The sequence below is a fragment of the Brienomyrus brachyistius genome, unplaced genomic scaffold, assembly GCF_023856365.1.
Source record: "Brienomyrus brachyistius isolate T26 unplaced genomic scaffold, BBRACH_0.4 scaffold46, whole genome shotgun sequence".
NCBI lineage: Eukaryota > Metazoa > Chordata > Actinopteri > Osteoglossiformes > Mormyridae > Brienomyrus > Brienomyrus brachyistius.
In genome coordinates, this window is record NW_026042321.1 from 1,400,160 (window position 1) to 1,417,319 (window position 17,160).

Below are 17,160 nucleotides of genomic sequence, written 5' to 3' on the forward strand. Positions count from 1 at the left end.
TCATGCACAGAATTTTTGTTTCATTTTGCACAGAATGTATTTTGTTAATTGTTTAGAGCAGGGGAATCACTTTGCTGACTTCCTGCTCTGTAGTAGTACGTGGGTCTGAGCAGGGACATCTGCAAACTGTGCCGGATTGTGGTCCTCAAGGGCCGACCGGATTTGGGGAACCCTGGGCTAGATCGACCAATTATGTACTCCATGATGATTATTACTTAAATTTGCCATCTTGCTCATACAGTATATTGCACATAATTTTGTTTAATTTTCGAATATACATTGTAAATGTTTTAGTGAAATGTCATACCATAAATAAAAGGAAAAGGTTATAAATAATAAAGGATTCAGGCAAACAAAATATTTAAATAAACAAACAACCATAAGTAAAAAATGCAATGTGATACACAACACAAGATGATTTCTGGCTGCTTTTATAGATATCTATGTTTGCTTTTTAAAAATGATCTAGAAAGGAACATTATCGTTACTTATTATAGCATCCAAATTCTTATTGTACATTGGATTTTCACCCATCACTGACCATGTTCTCTGCCACCTGATCTTCCCTCAGATTTGTTAAAAGGATAATTATCTGTGCAGGGCGCAGATGTTATTGGGTGTGGAAAATTGGAGTGCTGCTTTTATAGTCATGCAAATCGTTTTTCACCTGTAAAGCAACACTAACAGCAAGCAGAACATTATATAGCTGCCCAAGAAGACCCAGTTGGATATAAAGTATTCAGGGTAATTCGCAGCGTTCTTTAGGGATGGAAAAACTCTGAGCTGATATATCTGGTCATTTCTTGTTTCTGTTGTGTATTGAACCGTGCCTTAGAGACAGATAAGGTCGCCCACACCTGACCGTTATTAGCCTGACGAGCCCACAGGAAAGCAGAATAGCCTAAGGGGAGCATTTCGACAGTCACCAACTGCCCGTAAGCCCATTATTTCATCACAAACACGTCCTGTCACTATTGCACAATATGGCAGCTGGAGTGCTTATCCCAGAACTGTAAATATTGATTTGTGTAACCAGTGAAAAATGGAAGAAGTACATCCACACTGTTTATAAGGATTTAAGTCAGTTTTTCTGCCTTTACTTACAGTGAGTTCAAAATGTCTGAAACTATTTTTAAGCAATGATATGGCCACTGTGTGCCAAAGATTTATTCAATTGTTTGTCTGCTTGTTTGTTTGTTTGTCAACAAATCGTTTGTTCTGTTTATTGAATATTCTTGCTAAGTTTGCAAGTTCTGGATCCTGTCCTAGGAGTCACAGGTCATGAGGCAGTCATGAGTCCATCACAAGGCACATGTACTCACACACTATATGCAAATCATAGACACCAGAGCCCCTTAACCTACATGCTCTTTTGGGCTGCAGGAGGAAACTGGACTATATGAATAATAGTCATGCAAGCACACAGGGAAGATGCAAACTGCTCAGGGCCAGGAATCAGGCGTGGAGGTGCAAAGCCACAGTACCACCCACTGAGACGCTCTGTGCCCCCTGGGACAGCAACAAAGAACTGAAGAACCAGATGAGAAACATATATATATATATATATATATATATATATATATATATATATATATATATATATATATATCCATCCATCCATTTTCCAAACCGCTTATCCTACAGGGTCACGGGGGGTCCAGAGCCTATCCCGGAAGCATTGGGCACGAGGCAGGGAACAACCCAGGATGGGGGGCCAGCCCATCGCAGGGCACACTCACACACCATTCACTCACACACCATTCACACTCACGGGCAATTTAGCAAGTCCAATCAGCCTCAGCATGTCTTTGGACTGTGGGGGGAAACTGGAGTACCTGGAGGAAACACCACGACGACATGGGGAGAACATGCAAACTCCACACACATGTGACCCAGGCGGAGACTCGAACCTAGGTCCCAAAGGTGTGAGGCAACAGTGCTAACCACAGCACCACCATGCCGCCCCAATACACACACACGCACGCACGCACACACACACACACACACACACACACACACACACACACACACACACACACACACACACACACACACACACACACACACACACACACACACACACACAGAGAACTTGGGATGCTTGTTTAGTTCTGTAAGCAAATTTCGTTTCAAAACAAAAATCCACCGACAAGCAATTTGTAACATATCGTAAAGACTTTTTCTTTTTATTGTCTTAATTTTTTTTACTGACTCATCCAGTTCTGTTTTTGCCACTTGCTATTAATTGCTTTGTAATCGCTGGCTCCCAAAGGGATATTAAACACAAATGTTATTGGTGTTATTGTAAAGGTGTTACTAATTAAAAAGTGTCCAATGAGACTGCTTGTCACTTAAGTTTTCAACTTAGAATAGCTCTTTTTGAGCCATAAATTCAGTTTCAATTTGTTATTACAATTATTTTAAACTACAGGTACTGGTTGTTTCTAATGTGATATATATTTTTGTAATCAAAAGATTAAAGTAATGCTTTATGCTATAAAACCAATACATTTGCAATATTTTTACTGAATTATGCAAGCATCCCAAGACTTTCTGAGCACTGTGCACATGCAGAAAGCAGAAGACACCACACCTTCTGTTTTTTCCTTTTCTTTCTGCTTGCAGACTTCAGATGAAGACCTTGCTGTTGCTCTTCCAGCAGTGTGACAAACCATTTAACGCTGTTTATTCCGCCAGGTGCAGAGCGTTCTCTACCTACAGTTAAGGCTGTAAATTTGTTTGCAGTAACTCTCTGTGTAAAGGGCAGGATTTTGGTGACATGTTGACTAATTTAGACCTGTAACATTTTCTCCTAGCTAAACATTTTCTCTGCTTTCAGACCTCTTCCTTAAAGACCTGTATTTCTGAAAACTTTGACAGTGTGGTCCATTGTGATTTAATTGGGGGGGGGGGGGGGGGTGGGCAGAGAGGAAGGGATTTTCCTTTTCTTATCTGAACATTCACTCCTCTTAATTCAGGTTTTTGTAGTCAACTGCAAAGACCATTCAACCCGACTGAGCTCTGTGTATTTATATATACACTTACAATGCAGTTGACTTGAGGCCAATTTGGTCAAAGAAAATGGTTAAAGATATTTATTTGGGTAGTGAGTGTACATTTGCTAATAAGTAACAACCTGTAATCAGAAGGTCACCGTTTACATGCTGGCTGACCCTGTGCTGTAACTGCCAAGCTTACTCTCACTTGAATGTGTGTCTCATGGAGAAAAAGATGGGGCAATTAAAAAGAGAATTTCCCTATGGGGATTAATAAAGTATCACTATTCTGTTGTATTTTATATATGCAAAGAAAGAGTAACACGACAGACAGACAGAAATGCAGGCAGACAGAAAGACATGTAGGCAGACAGACAGACATGCAGGCAGGCATGCAGACAGGCAGACAGAAAGACATGCAGACAGACAGAATGACATGCAGGCAGGCATGCAGACAGGCAGACAGAAAGACATGCAGACAGACAGAATGACATGCAGGCAAACATGCAAACAGGCAGACAGACAGGCAGACAGAAATACATGCAGACAGACAGACAGAAAGAAAGACAGACAGACATGCAAGCAGACAGATAGATAGATAGATAGATAGATAGATAGATAGATAGATAGATAGATAGATAGATAGATAGATAGATAGATAGATAGATAGATAGATAGATAGATAGATAGACCAAAAGGTTTCTGATACTTGTTGGATGGCTAGAAGGACACCGCTTCAACTCCCAAACCTCTCCAGTCATTCCATGTATTCATTAAACTTCACGAAAGGCTCACTTAATTAATTTAATTATTTAAACTATTTTGATGAGCTATTGATTAATCAAACAGGGTATGCTAGTTGAACCAGCAAATACAATGGTGTCTAGGATGGTCTTACTGCAAATACTGGGATGACTTTAACAGATGTTTTTCAATAGCTAACTTAACACACGGGGTGGCATGGTGGTGCAGTGGTTAGTACTGTTGCCTCATACCTCTGGGACCCGGGTTCGAGTCTTCGCCTGGGTTACATGTGTGTGTGGAGTTTGCATGTTCTCTCCATGTCGTCATGGGGTTTTCTCCGGGTTCTCCGGTTTCCCCCCACAGTCCAAAAACATGCTGACGCTAATTGGACTTGCTAAATTGCCCATAGGCATGAATGGTGTGTGAGTGAATGGTGTGTGAGTGTGCCCAGCGATGGGCTGGCCTTTTTCAAGTACGACAACAAAACCTCTTAGATCATCCAGACCAACAATGTTTTGATTAATATTATGATTATTAATTACTGTACTGTACTGCGTACTGTCTCTGACGTAACCTCAGGTATTTCTTGTGTGTGGGAGATGAAGATGATCATTTCAGTGCTAATTAACATGGTTAGGAGGACTGAGGTGACGGTGGCCGTAGGTATGGATTCAGTAGCTGTTACTGTACTTCAGCATGTAAGATGGCAATAACTCTCAGATGCGGGAGGTGCGAATTTAACTTCATCGCTCCATATTTCTCATGCTGTGCGCCAGATTTCCCCATTTCCGCTGAATATTCGCCAGCCGCGTAGGCATGTTACGTCCTCAGAGGAACCGTGTTGAATTTCTTAGTTTGTATCTCAATCTGCTGGAGTTGCATATTCAAAGTTTGCCCTAAAAGGACAATCCTTTAAATCTTTTATTTTCCAGAAGACAGCTCTGAAGCTGACCACCGCTCATTCTGCCACTGGAAGAAGGACCATCGCTTCCTTGCTTAGACAAAAACTTCCATATGTCCTCTGGATTTTCGCTTTTGCATCCGGTGAAATGTGAATTTGTCTGTTAATGGAGCCTGCTTTGTTTCTACTTGCACCACGAGTGTGTGTGGCCCGCTACACAATGTAATGGTGTGAAAATGCACTATACAAATAAGATTTAATGGAAAAAAAAATCTATTAGCTAAAGGAAAATAAACAGTGACTTTTGGTCTCACTGGACTGTTAATAAACTATGTCTCAGTATTCTGAGTGCAAGAAAACACTGGGAGCTTGCTGCACGCTGCCCTCTTTTTTCATTCTTCCAGAAACCTCTTTGTTGTAGGCTGAAGCAAACACAAAAGCTGCCCATTTCAGACTGCCGAGGTTTTTATCTTGAGCACGGTGGGCTGCTAGGTCGCTCTGTTCCGTTACACCCTGAGGGTCAGGGCTTCAGATTTTTTCTGTGATGTGTTTCCCCTATGATACCCTGTATGAGTTACATTTTACCACAATTTTCTTATAGCAGTTGTTGAGAAGCCAAAGTTCAGCGCTGATCTTGTCATTCTTAGATAAGGCACTGCCATGTCATTCTGTAGTAGGTGTCCCACTAACCATCCATTTTCTGTAACCTCTTGTCCCGGGGGGGGGGGGGGGGTCCGGAGCCCATCACAGAGCCTATGGGAACAATGGGCTACCAACCCATCGCAGGGCGCACTAACACACCACTCACTCACACATGCACACTTACGGGAAACTTGGTAACTCCAGTTAACCTCAGTATGTTTTTGGACTGAAACCGGAGAGCCTGGAAGAAACCCCACGATGACATGGGGAGAACATGCAAACTCCACATACACTACATTGACAAAAGTATTGGGACACCCCCCCCCCCCCCCAAATCATTGAATTCACTTCCATAGCCACAGTTGTATAAAATCAAGCACCTAGGCATGCAGACTGCTTCTACAAACATTTTGCGAAAGAATGGGTCACTCTCAGGAGCTCAATAAATTCAAGCGTGGTACTGTGATAGGATACCGCCTGTGCAATAAGTCCATTTCTGACATTTCCTTGCTACTAAATATTCCACGGTCAACTGTTACTGGTATAATTACAAAGTGGAAGCAATTGGTAACAACAGCAACTCAGCCATGAAGTGGTAGGCCATGTAAAATCACAGAGCGGGAAAAACGCATGCTGAGGTGCACAGTGTGCAGGAGTCGCCAACTGTCTGCAGAGTCAATAGTTACAGACCTGCCAGCTTCATGTGGCCTTCAGATTAGCTCAAGAACAGTGTGTAGAGAACTTATTGGAATGGGATTCCATGGCTGAGCAGCTGCATCCAATCCTTACATCTCCAACTGCAATGCAAATTGTTGGATGCAGTGGTGCAAAGCACACTGCCACTGGACTCTAGAGCAGTGAAGATGGGTTCTCTAGAGTGACAAATCAGGCGTCTCTGTCTGGCATGAGTCTGGGTTTGGCAGTTTTCAAGAGAACAGTACTTCCCTGACTGCATTGTGCCAAGTGTAAAGTTTGGTGGAGGGGGGGTTATTGTGTGGGCTTGTTTTTCAGGGGTTGGGCTTGGACCCTTAGTTCCAGCGAAAGGAACTCTTAATGTTGCAGTGCTCAAAGCCATTTTGGACAATTTCATGCTCCCAACTTTGTGGGCGCAGTTTGGGGATGGCCCCTTCCTGTTCCAACATGACTGTGCACCAGTGCACAAAGCAAGGTCCATAAGGACATGGATGAGTGAGTCTGGTGTGGAGGAACTTGACTGGCCTGCACAGAGCTCTGACCTCAACCTGATAGAACACCTTTGGGATGAATTAGAGTGGAGACTACGAGCCTGGCCTTCTCGTCCAACATCAATGCCTGACCTCACAAATTGTTTCATAGAAGAATGGTCAAAGATTCCCAGAAACACATTCCGAAACCTTGTGGACAGCCTTCCCACATGAGTTGAAGCTGTTATACTGTAGGTGCAAAGGGTGGGGCAGCTCCGTATTAAAGCCTATGTATTAATAATGGGATGTCATTAAAATTCATGTTTGTGTAAAGGCAGGTGTCCCAATTCTTTTGGCAATATCGCGTACATGGATCCATGGGGGGGACTTGAAAGATTAATAAAGATTAGTTTTGTATAATATCTATAAATTAATATCAAGGAATTGTGATCTCGGTGACATACTAAGGTATAAGACAATAATGTTCCAAGATGTAAGAAAATACTGGAAATTTGAATTTGATTCTTATTTATAGTTACACTGATAGACAAAATGTTATTCAGGATATAAAGCATCTTTAGTCGTTAGATATTTTACTCTGCTTTTTATATAGTAGCAAAGAATTTGTTACTTCAATTATTTTGTATTTCTTAATATGTTAGTCCAGTGTTATCAATCATTCCTTTCGGTGTCTAGACTGAATATATATATATATAGACATACACACAAATGATATGACAACTAATTGGTTGAATTTAGTCAAATGACGGAATGTTGTTCAGAATGGCTGAAAAATCAGGAATGGATAAGTAGCACTTTCAAAGCAGGCTGTGAGGTTCTTTAGATTACAGCAACAGCAAAGGGCTTTGCAGGCCGGAATGTTCCCGACAGACTCCTTGTGACAAATGCAATCTTGGATCCTGAAGTGGTCATTTGAGTCTCATGCTCCCCCTTTCTAAGCCAATGCTGAGTCAAAGTCTGAATTATCCCAGGGAAATGGCAGGCAAGTGATACCAGAGGAAGACAGACTGTGTGTTCTGAACCTCGTGGGTTCACATCTTCTGTACCTCTTGTACTGTACTGCACAGAAAGTACTATATTATACTGGTTTTAAGGGGATGTTGTTCTATTTATTAAACTTCTAGATAGTTATTTGTTTTTGTCAATTAAATGTACCTACAATAGAAATTGTTAATAAAATTAAGGCAAAATAATGAAGTTCAAAATTATTGTGTTAAATGTACATTTCAGTGGTTTGAGCTTCAGCTCTTTCTGGGATCATATTAAATTTGTTTTGAAGTGGTCAATTATTAACTTAATACAGGTTTCGGAGTTTCAGGTGAGTTATCTTTTCTGCATGACATTGTTCCATTTTCAGTTTTTTTGTGCAATAATTTTGAGAAATAATTTCATTCTCCATTTTTATGAATTAGAATTCAGACTCAAGTCAAATTTCTGCAGAAAATCAAGGTCTTCCTTACTTTCTGTCCACACTTTATATGAGCTCTTTGCTAGTCGTGGGTTAGTGTGTTAGTAGTTTTTGTCTAGCTTTCTTGCCAAATGTAAGTACTCAATTAGGTTCAGGAATCTCGCTCTGGTGATAGTGGAACTCATTATAAAGCCATTTCGAACATTGCGGGTAACAAGGCAGCACTCACCACCTTCTGGAAAGGAAATCGCATTACAAAAGGGTGATCTGATAAGGAGAATCTGCACTTTCAAGGCAATAAAGAAAGCTTTAGGGCAAAGAAATAACTAAATATGATCTCTGACCTCTGAGCAGTGTGGAAATGAAATCGATACAGGCTTAGAGTTCTGTTTTGCAATGTTTACACTGCAACAAACAGGACTGAATGAGTTTTGGAATGACTGAATCACGCAAACTATTATGTGATACACTTTTGCCAGAGTTTAAACTGTGCGGGTGAGAGGTGCATGAATTCCTGACCGACAGAGTGACCCCGTCCTCCCCCATGAATATTTCAAGTGAGCAGCAGGGTAACTGGAGCTGATTTCTCCGAACAGATCAATAATGTCAATGAAATAATGGGAGAGATTCCTCATTTGGATGTTTGTGACTGTATTGCCTAATTAGGTTTTTCAAGCATTTGCAGTGCAGCATTTACTAACGTAGGGATGATATTTGACAAAAGGCATTTGTGGTGGTGTAGCTAAACTTAAGTACAAAGTGTCATTCTGAGAAGCTGAGGTGTGTGTATATATATATACATATATATCCATCCATCCATCCATTTTCCAAACTGCTTATCCTACTGGGTCGCGGGGGGTCCGGACCCTATCCCAGAAGCAATGGGCACAGAGCAGGGAACATATATGCTAAACACTTCCAGTGAAACAACTGAAAAGCCATTTCTGCCGTGTTTAGGTTGCCAGGTCATGTGACATAACACTCAATCACTCTCCTCTGTAGGCAGCTTGGAGTGTATACAGTACACACACATACACACACATACACACACACACACACACAGAGGGGTTTATAATTATACCTTTATGGGGACTCTCCTTTCATTTCTATGGGGATAGCTCTAATCCTAATATGATGACCTTAACCTCTACCCAGCTCTAACCTTAACCATAAGTAACCAAACAAAATATGAGACTTTTGCTGTTTTTAGTTTTTTGATTGCATTCTCAGATCTTTGTGGGGACCTGAAAAATGGAAACAGGTTTTTATCACATTATGGGGGACATTTTGTCCCCACAATGTAATATAAACCTAATCCACACACACAAATGCAATATATACACCTGTGTAGTTTATAAACTTTTATGTTTTGAACTAACAAGTAGAATTTAATGAGTTTCTTTTCCTTCTCACAAAGATTAAATGAACTTGTGATATTTCTAAAGGGTTTTTATAAATTATAAAATACATCTAAATATTAATGCCTTTTCTGTGGAGTGTTAACAAATCGCCACCTTTTACTGCAAAACCAGAGGACTTTTTATCTTGAAGACAGTCCACAGCTGGAGCGATTAAACCTGGGAAAAATCCCAGCACAACCCACTAATTAGGCCCAGACACCTGCTCTGCACTTCGTCCCAGATTTAGGAAGCTTTTGCAGCAAGCCAATGTGAAGAAATAGATTTTCCTTTCGCTTTCAGTGCTGCACAGTTACACAAAGTCAAGCTAGTACTGGCCAAAATGTGAATGCTGGCCTTCAGTTTTATGTACCTCTCATTGGATGTATGATTTAAGCATTTCAGCTGATGACCACAACCCAGCAACTACAAGCAGGGGTAAAGTGGAGCCCCATGGCTGTCATCACCCCAACTAAATTAACTGTGGTATTGGCTATGGGGTGTGACGATATCTGCCAGCGACATGCAGCCGGGGAAAGATCCGCTTTTGGGCCAGTCAGTCTTCCCTTCTTAACCTTATCCGGCAGCAAGGCCTGTAGATTTACACTCTACCCATACGCATCAACACACGAGCATTGTCACGCAAACTGAACCAGTTGGGGCTTCTCTATTTGTACTTTGGCTTTCAGAGCGTTAGATACTCTTTTTTTACCCCACCTTCATTCAAAATAATGTCAAAGAAAGATGGATTTACTCATTTCCCCGCTTTTTCCAAACCATTTCCTTTACTAGAGTGAGGCTGAATTGCAAAACCTTATATAACTCTCAGACTGTGATGTTAATATTCCATCCATCCATCCATTTTCTAAACCACTTATCCTACTGGGTCACGGGGGGTACGGAGCCTATCCCGGAAGCAATGGGCTCGAGGCAGGGAACAACCCAGGATGGGGGGCCAGCCCATTGCATGGCACACTCACACACCATCCACGCACTCATACAGGCAATTTAGCAACTCCAATTAGCCTCAACATGTCTTTGGACTGTGGGGGGAAACCGGAGTACCCGGAGGAAACCCAACGACGACATGGGGAGAACATGCAAACTCCACACACATGTAACCCAGGTGGAGACTCGAACCCGGGTCCCAGAGGTGTGAGGCAACAGTGCTAACCACTGCACTACCATTCCGCCCCGAAGTTAATATTATTATTTGATAATAATAATAAAAAAAAAAATTATATAGCACTTCTCAAAAACAAGTTTATAAAGATGTCATTTAAAAAAGTAAAAACATTACTAATATGCTACAGTACAGAATTGAAATAGGTCAGTATAAATGCAAGAAATGGAGTGATGCAAGAGATAGTGTTAGCAACAGCTCTGTTTAGATACTGTCATGAAGCAACCATTGTTCCCATCAAAATACAGGTGGTCGTCCCCTTCGGTCACCTATACAGAAAGCAGATTCCTGTTAAAATCTCATCTCATCTGTCTTGGCTCTTTTCTACTGGGTAGTTCAATTGATGTGCTGTCAGAACTCCGGTTCAAGCCCAGGGTTGACCAAAGTAATGATAGGGTGTGTTTTGTGGCTGATTGGTCTAAGACGCAGTGATTGTGATATGTAGATCGTGGTGGGGAGAGTGATTTTACTGTTGGTGAAACTAGTTCTCGAACTGGCTAACCCTGCTTTCTCACACCCAACCCCCACCTGGTCAGAGCTCTTTAGTAAAGAACCTTCATTAACCTCTAGCGATGCTCCGATTGGCTGCCAACAATAGATGCACTAAAAGAGATTTATGACATCGTGTCCAACTCAAGAAATCTGCTCATCAATGTACTGCAGGATAATCCATAGCATTTACATCCTGAAAGTCACTGCTGCGAAAGGTAGAGATTTAAAAAAATACTTTGCAGAAGACAATTTTATATATAACTATTCATGAATATATGATGACGCAAAGTTTGAAGAATAACATATCAGCCGGTACACCCAGAAGACCAGTTGGAGGAGTTGATCCTTGTGGTTCCGCTTATGGAACAAAGCAGAACCCATAATGTCATGCTTTGTCATGCCTTATCGTGCTTAAGCTTGTCATCACTAACGTTCACAGTACAGACGGCAGTGACATAGTATGGCTTGAGAATGGACGAACAACAAAATAAATCTGGAAATCTGAGTTTGGATTTCCCAAAAGCAATCTTCCTCTCTTCATTACTTTATTATCACACCCCAGGTGTAAATTAGGCACTCATAACAAGTTATTCTACAACCTGGCACAAAGTCCAATCTTCTCCACTGCAAGTGTCATGCCCGGCTCGTCCGCTCCTCGTGTGTGCCACGCCCCCTGATTACCCGCGTGTGCTTCCCTGATCGTCTCCAGCTGTGTCCGATTACTTTGATCAGTTTTGTCCTATTTAAGTCTTAGTCTTGCTTGTCTCCCTTGTCCGTCATTGTGGTTTGGTGATGGTATTCTTGTTGTTTCCTGTTCCAAGTCCCCGTTCCACAATAAACCCTGAGTTTTGCCCTGATTTCTGCTTGCCGGCCTGTTCCTTACCTGCCTACCCGCACGATCACCGCTTTGCCTGCCCCCGATCGTGACACCAAGTCGACGAACTGAACATGAATACAGTTTTAAAGCTCTTTTTCATGTAAATGGTCCAAGACACGCAGAATTGTTGCATTCCTATAAATATCACCTTCATGTTCGTATAATGTTCTTTATATTCTTAGCTAAAAATCCTTACATGATAATCCTGCGTTAATGCAAATCTAAACGTATATAAGTATAGAGGTTATGGATTAAATACATTAAGCAGAATTTCCCCGTTGAGAGTAATATATTACTACTCAGCTACAACATCTGGGGGACTGGAGGGTTAAGGGCCATGCTAAAGGACCCATGGACGTGTGACTGGGGCTCGAATCGGTAACCTTCTGGTCACAGGCACAGAGGCTTAGCTTGATGAGCACCTCAGTTACTGCTAGCATTGAAATAAGCGATAAGCCAATAGAATGTTCTTCTTGTCCAGAATGTACGTACACCATATATGTCCCAAAGAGTTCCTGACTGCATGACTGTTAATGAAAATGAGCTTATTGGAGCTGGTGCCTTAGAAGGGGATTACGTTTCCTCACATCTTCTGCCCCCACCCAGTGTGTGACTCTGCGGGTCTCCATTCAGTGCCTATTAGCAGAAGACTGGCAATTGAGATCCCATGGTTGGGGTGATTTCACCATTAGGCCCTTGAACACGGGCCTTGACATGAAGGCCTTTTAGAACAAGGGTGGGGAACCTGTTGCATGGAGTGCGGATGTGGTGTGGGTGCAGATATTTGGGATTACCTGGGGCGGATTGGTGGCTCTTAGGCTAGGGACTTTTCCCTGACAATCAAGAGGTTGTTGGTTCGAATCCTGTGAATGCCATGAAAGATCCTACCCCTAACCTGCAATTGCTCCGTCCTGGGTATTATATTAATCTACATCTAGCCCTGCAAGCAGATCCTCTAACATACAGGGAAATTTGGGGGTTGGTGGCAGGATTGGCACTCCAGCCGCTAGAAAAAAACTCATACTGTTCCATTGGACTAGTGTGGTGCTGAGCTCTCACCAGGGATTGACCTAACTGGTACGCAAGCAAACATACACCTTTAAAAGCGATACGTGAATGCGTATTTATTTTATGTGCATTTACGCCGATATGACAAGAAATTATCGTGCATTTGAACCTCTAAACCGCAAATGAACTACGAATTAGAATATAAAGGTTAAAATGCATGATAATTTCTTGTCATATAGGTGCAAATGCACATAAAATACATATGCATTCATGCTGTTACAGCAATCAATTTTCACACGTATCTTTTTTAAAGGTGAATTGCGTACTTGCGTACCAGTTATGTCCATCCCTGGGTATCACCCACTGCACCAGCTACACCCAGGTTCTCATCCCTGAGGTGGCTTATCGTGCAATTGGTGGGGCAACCTGCTGTAACCAGTGTGAGCTCCTTACCTCTCTCAATCAGCCAAAAATAAATCAGTGATCCTCAACTCCAGTCCTGGGGACCCACTCTTATTGGCTGATAGAGAAGTCATTCCAAATACCCACACCCATGCCGGCTCTCCGTGAATCAGGTGCCCCCCCCCCCCCCCCCACCTGAGAATGAAAATCTCTAAATTGCAGTTGGATGTTTTTTTGCGTAGTACTCTAAGCTCAAGTGGTGATTTTGAGGCTAAAATCGAAGAACATTTTTATAAACAAATTAAAAGTGACATTGATCTAACAGTCTTTGTCTCCCCTATCTTTAAAATCAATTTGTTCAACTCATGTTTGGGTTACAGTGGGGAGTCTGGGAATCCTGAATCTTCAGTGGACTGCAGGTATTGGTCAAAGGATACAGATTTGAAATCAATTTACACACTGTAGCAGTAGTAAATTGGTCATTAATTGAAACTATAAAAACTATTACAGGCGATGAGCTTACAATATTGCCTTTCCTTGGGTTTGAATAATAAAATGAAGGTAATCAACAATTCCATGGATGGGTTTAAAATTAATGAGAAATCAAACATTGTAAATATAAAAATTCATATCGCTTAAGTTAGGTTAAGGGTCTAAGTTTACTTTCTGAATGAACATAAAACACGTCAGTCTGAACTTCCCATGCTGACAGACATGATAACAGCTTTGTCCTGCATGATTACCAAAGTAGATGTTTGATGGCAATTAATAAAATATTTGTCTCTACATTATTGCCATTTTGCCCATCATTTATCTTATTGTAGGACGAATGGCGGACAAGTGGCCAACAATGCAATCAAACTTTAAAAGGTTTACTAAGGTCATTGCTCTTATTTCTATTCTTGTTTTATGCCAGTTTATTAATTAAATATGTATACATTGTCAACTGAATCTGACTGAGATTATAGATAAGTGAACTGGCTAGAACATTATTTTATTCTTTTAAATATTCACATCGATGATCTATATTGCTGTGAGTGAATGGTGTGTGAGTGTGCCCTGTGATGCAGTGGCCCCCCCATCCTGGATTGTTGCCTGCCTCATGCCCATTGCTTCTGGGATAGGCTCCGGACCCCCCGCAACCCAGTAGGATAAGCGGTTTGGAAAATGGATGGATGGATGGATCTCTATTGCCAATTAGCTGGCTTTAAATTACTTAAGACCTTAAAGCTCCATTTTATATAATGGTGAAGTGACCATCATTTAATTCTATATTTTAATTCTTTGTTGAATACTAATTTGTGCTACTTTGTACTGTACTTATAATACTTTTCTTCAGAGATCTATTTCTTGTAATTATCTGTAGTGTCACTATTTAGCAATAGCCCAATTAATCCTCATAAACTGATTGTCTGGAACAAAATTAGCAATTTAGTGCTTTAGAAAAACAATTAAATAGAATGGTTATTCACTGCTGTTTCAGGGGTAAATCTGGTGCTGGTTAATATGCATTATTAATCCTTCAGTTTTAAGGGCTCTGAGGCCTGGGACTTTTCAGCTGTGATCTAAATGACTGAGTGATAACATTATTAACCCAGTTTTCAAACTGCAAGCGAGGAAGCACGGTTTGTCTCTGCCAAGGCTGTGGGAGAGAAGCTGCTTTCCAATTCACCTGCACATCCCCGCACCCATTAATGGCACAGAACTTATAGAGTGGCAGCATACATTGTCAGCAGGGACGCCTATCCCAGTCGCTACACACTGCTGAACTGCGTCTTTACCGACCCAGTCAGGACTCTCGAGAGTCAGAGAGACTCCAGCTTCAAGAAAATAGATCTGGAGCTTTTAAAATCACTCAGTCTCCCAGAGGTCTCAAGTTTGCGGAAGACCTTTCGGGAAACCCGCCAGCCACGTGTATTTACATCGTGTGTTTGCGTCTTGTGTGTTTGCATCCTGTATGTTTGCGTGCCCCCGTGCGGAGGGGATTAGGGAAACATCTGTCTGGTGAATAAACCACGAGACAAGCTTCGGTTGTTGGGCTGTTTTTAACATCCAATTGCACCAGGGTTAGCCAGAAGCAACCATTCATTACCTTCATTTATCTATGTGTTTGTGTGTATAATGTAGCACCTAATGACTTAGTTATATATAACAGAGCATAATGTATGTGTAATGCATTAGATTTATTGATCGGTCAGAAGCTTATCTAGATTACTGATTACAGTGTCACAGTTCTTATATTCGGATATTTCTTCGCCCTTGTATGTCCTTTTTTTTTTTTTACTTTTGCCTTAAGTAATTTTGTCATGCATAAACATACAGCCCTGAAAGGGACCTGACCAGTAATTAAGCCATCAAATCGGGATATGGCAATAGTACTTCCAGGACACCCATAGTGGACATGTTGTATCACGCCAACAACTGACCACTTAATTGCCATTTGCGCTAACTGACCACGAAATAAAGAGATTAAAAGCGCCGTTCGTTTACCTACTGTTTATATTCCCAAAATAATCAATTACATTTAATGTAGGTAGTAAAACACGCATTTCAGCGCTTAAACAAAACAGGTGTTAGAAACCAGCCGCCTTCAGACTGACAGCAAACTCATTTCAGACGGTTTTTCTCCCGGACCGTGTTGCTCTTTTCATCTTGTTAAACTGCTGTCATTCTTCCCGTTCAATTCAAATGCCTTTTTATTTTCTCTCTGTTTCCAGCTCTAACAAATAATTAAGTTGATCGCTAACCCGTGGCGTGCATTTAATGAAGATAAGAGGGCTTCCAGGTAAACCAGGGTGGGGGGAGAAAATGCGCAGCCGGGGAAACGTGCTTGTGTTTCAGGATGTCCTGTACCGCTGATTAAAGGTGGACTGGGAGCGACGATAGACGCCACTCCTGCTTAAGACCTTAAACTGGAACCTGCTCGATTCAAAGCCGATCCGGACACCGCTGCGTCGTCAAATTTACCCAAAAGGCTGGAAGATCTGACCGGCATATTGATCCGGTTCAATAGCTGAATTCCCGGCGATCCCAGTGCAAACAGCAACACCAACGCTCAAAAATAATAAAAAAAAGACCTATGTAGAAAGCAGAGTTATTTCTCCCCCCTTTTCCTCTCTGGCTGGAAGGGGAGAAATCAGTTTTGGGGCAAACAGCGTTTTGATGCTGGCGGAGCTGCGCGCATGCGTTGCTCTTGTCAGAATAATTGCGCTCAACGGGACTAAGTTGCATTCCCTGCTTCTTCTGTCAAAGTCATTTCTTTTAATCAAAGTTAGGGATGTGGACGGTTCAGGACCTAGGACGCCTTGGGATTTTATCTCTTCTTCTCACGGTCGGCATGGTCTCTTGTGCGCAAAGGTAAGATCTTTTTGGGATCTGTGATCTCGCATTTATAGGCTCATCTCTGTCTTTTTTTCTTACGGGCTGCAGTTTGCTTTGCTCTTCCTAAAAATCATTCCATATGTATATATATATTTCCCTTCTCAGCGCAAACGAGCCCAGTAACATGTCATACGTGAAAGCGACGGTGGACAAACTGCTCAAAGGATATGACATTCGCTTAAGGCCTGATTTTGGAGGTACTGTCATTCTTTTAAATGCTTGTCTATTTGTCTTACTGGGTCTGTCCATTAATGATACGGGAGCAGATTGCGGGCAGGAAGGGGGGGGGGCGATTTCCCAGTTGCCTAGACTCTGTGACTCCTCCGTCATGTGTGATCAATTAATACTTGACTTGCATTTTGCGTCTCTTTAAGGCGCTCCCGTGGACGTTGGCATGAGCATAGACATCGCTAGCATCGACATGGTCTCTGAAGTCAATATGGTGAGTGAACTGCAAACCAGCATGACACCAGTGCAAGCAAAAGCGGCGCATAGATTTCAGTGACATGTATTATGAGGGAAACGTCTCACTTATTCACAGTGAT

At 41.8% G+C, this 17,160-nt stretch overlaps 1 protein-coding gene across 1 annotated transcript in view; it reads left to right on the forward strand.

Annotated features, from left to right (window-relative positions):
• The first annotated feature begins 16,069 nt into the window (after positions 1–16,069).
• Positions 16,070–17,160, forward strand: part of LOC125723170 (gamma-aminobutyric acid receptor subunit beta-1-like) — an 86,424-nt gene continuing 85,333 nt past the window's right edge. Inside the window, exons 1-3 of the mRNA XM_048999572.1 lie at positions 16,070–16,591; positions 16,721–16,812; positions 16,990–17,057. Coding sequence (XP_048855529.1) covers positions 16,512–16,591; positions 16,721–16,812; positions 16,990–17,057 — 240 coding nt within the window. The 5' untranslated portion in view covers positions 16,070–16,511. The remainder of the gene's footprint in view (positions 16,592–16,720; positions 16,813–16,989; positions 17,058–17,160) is intronic.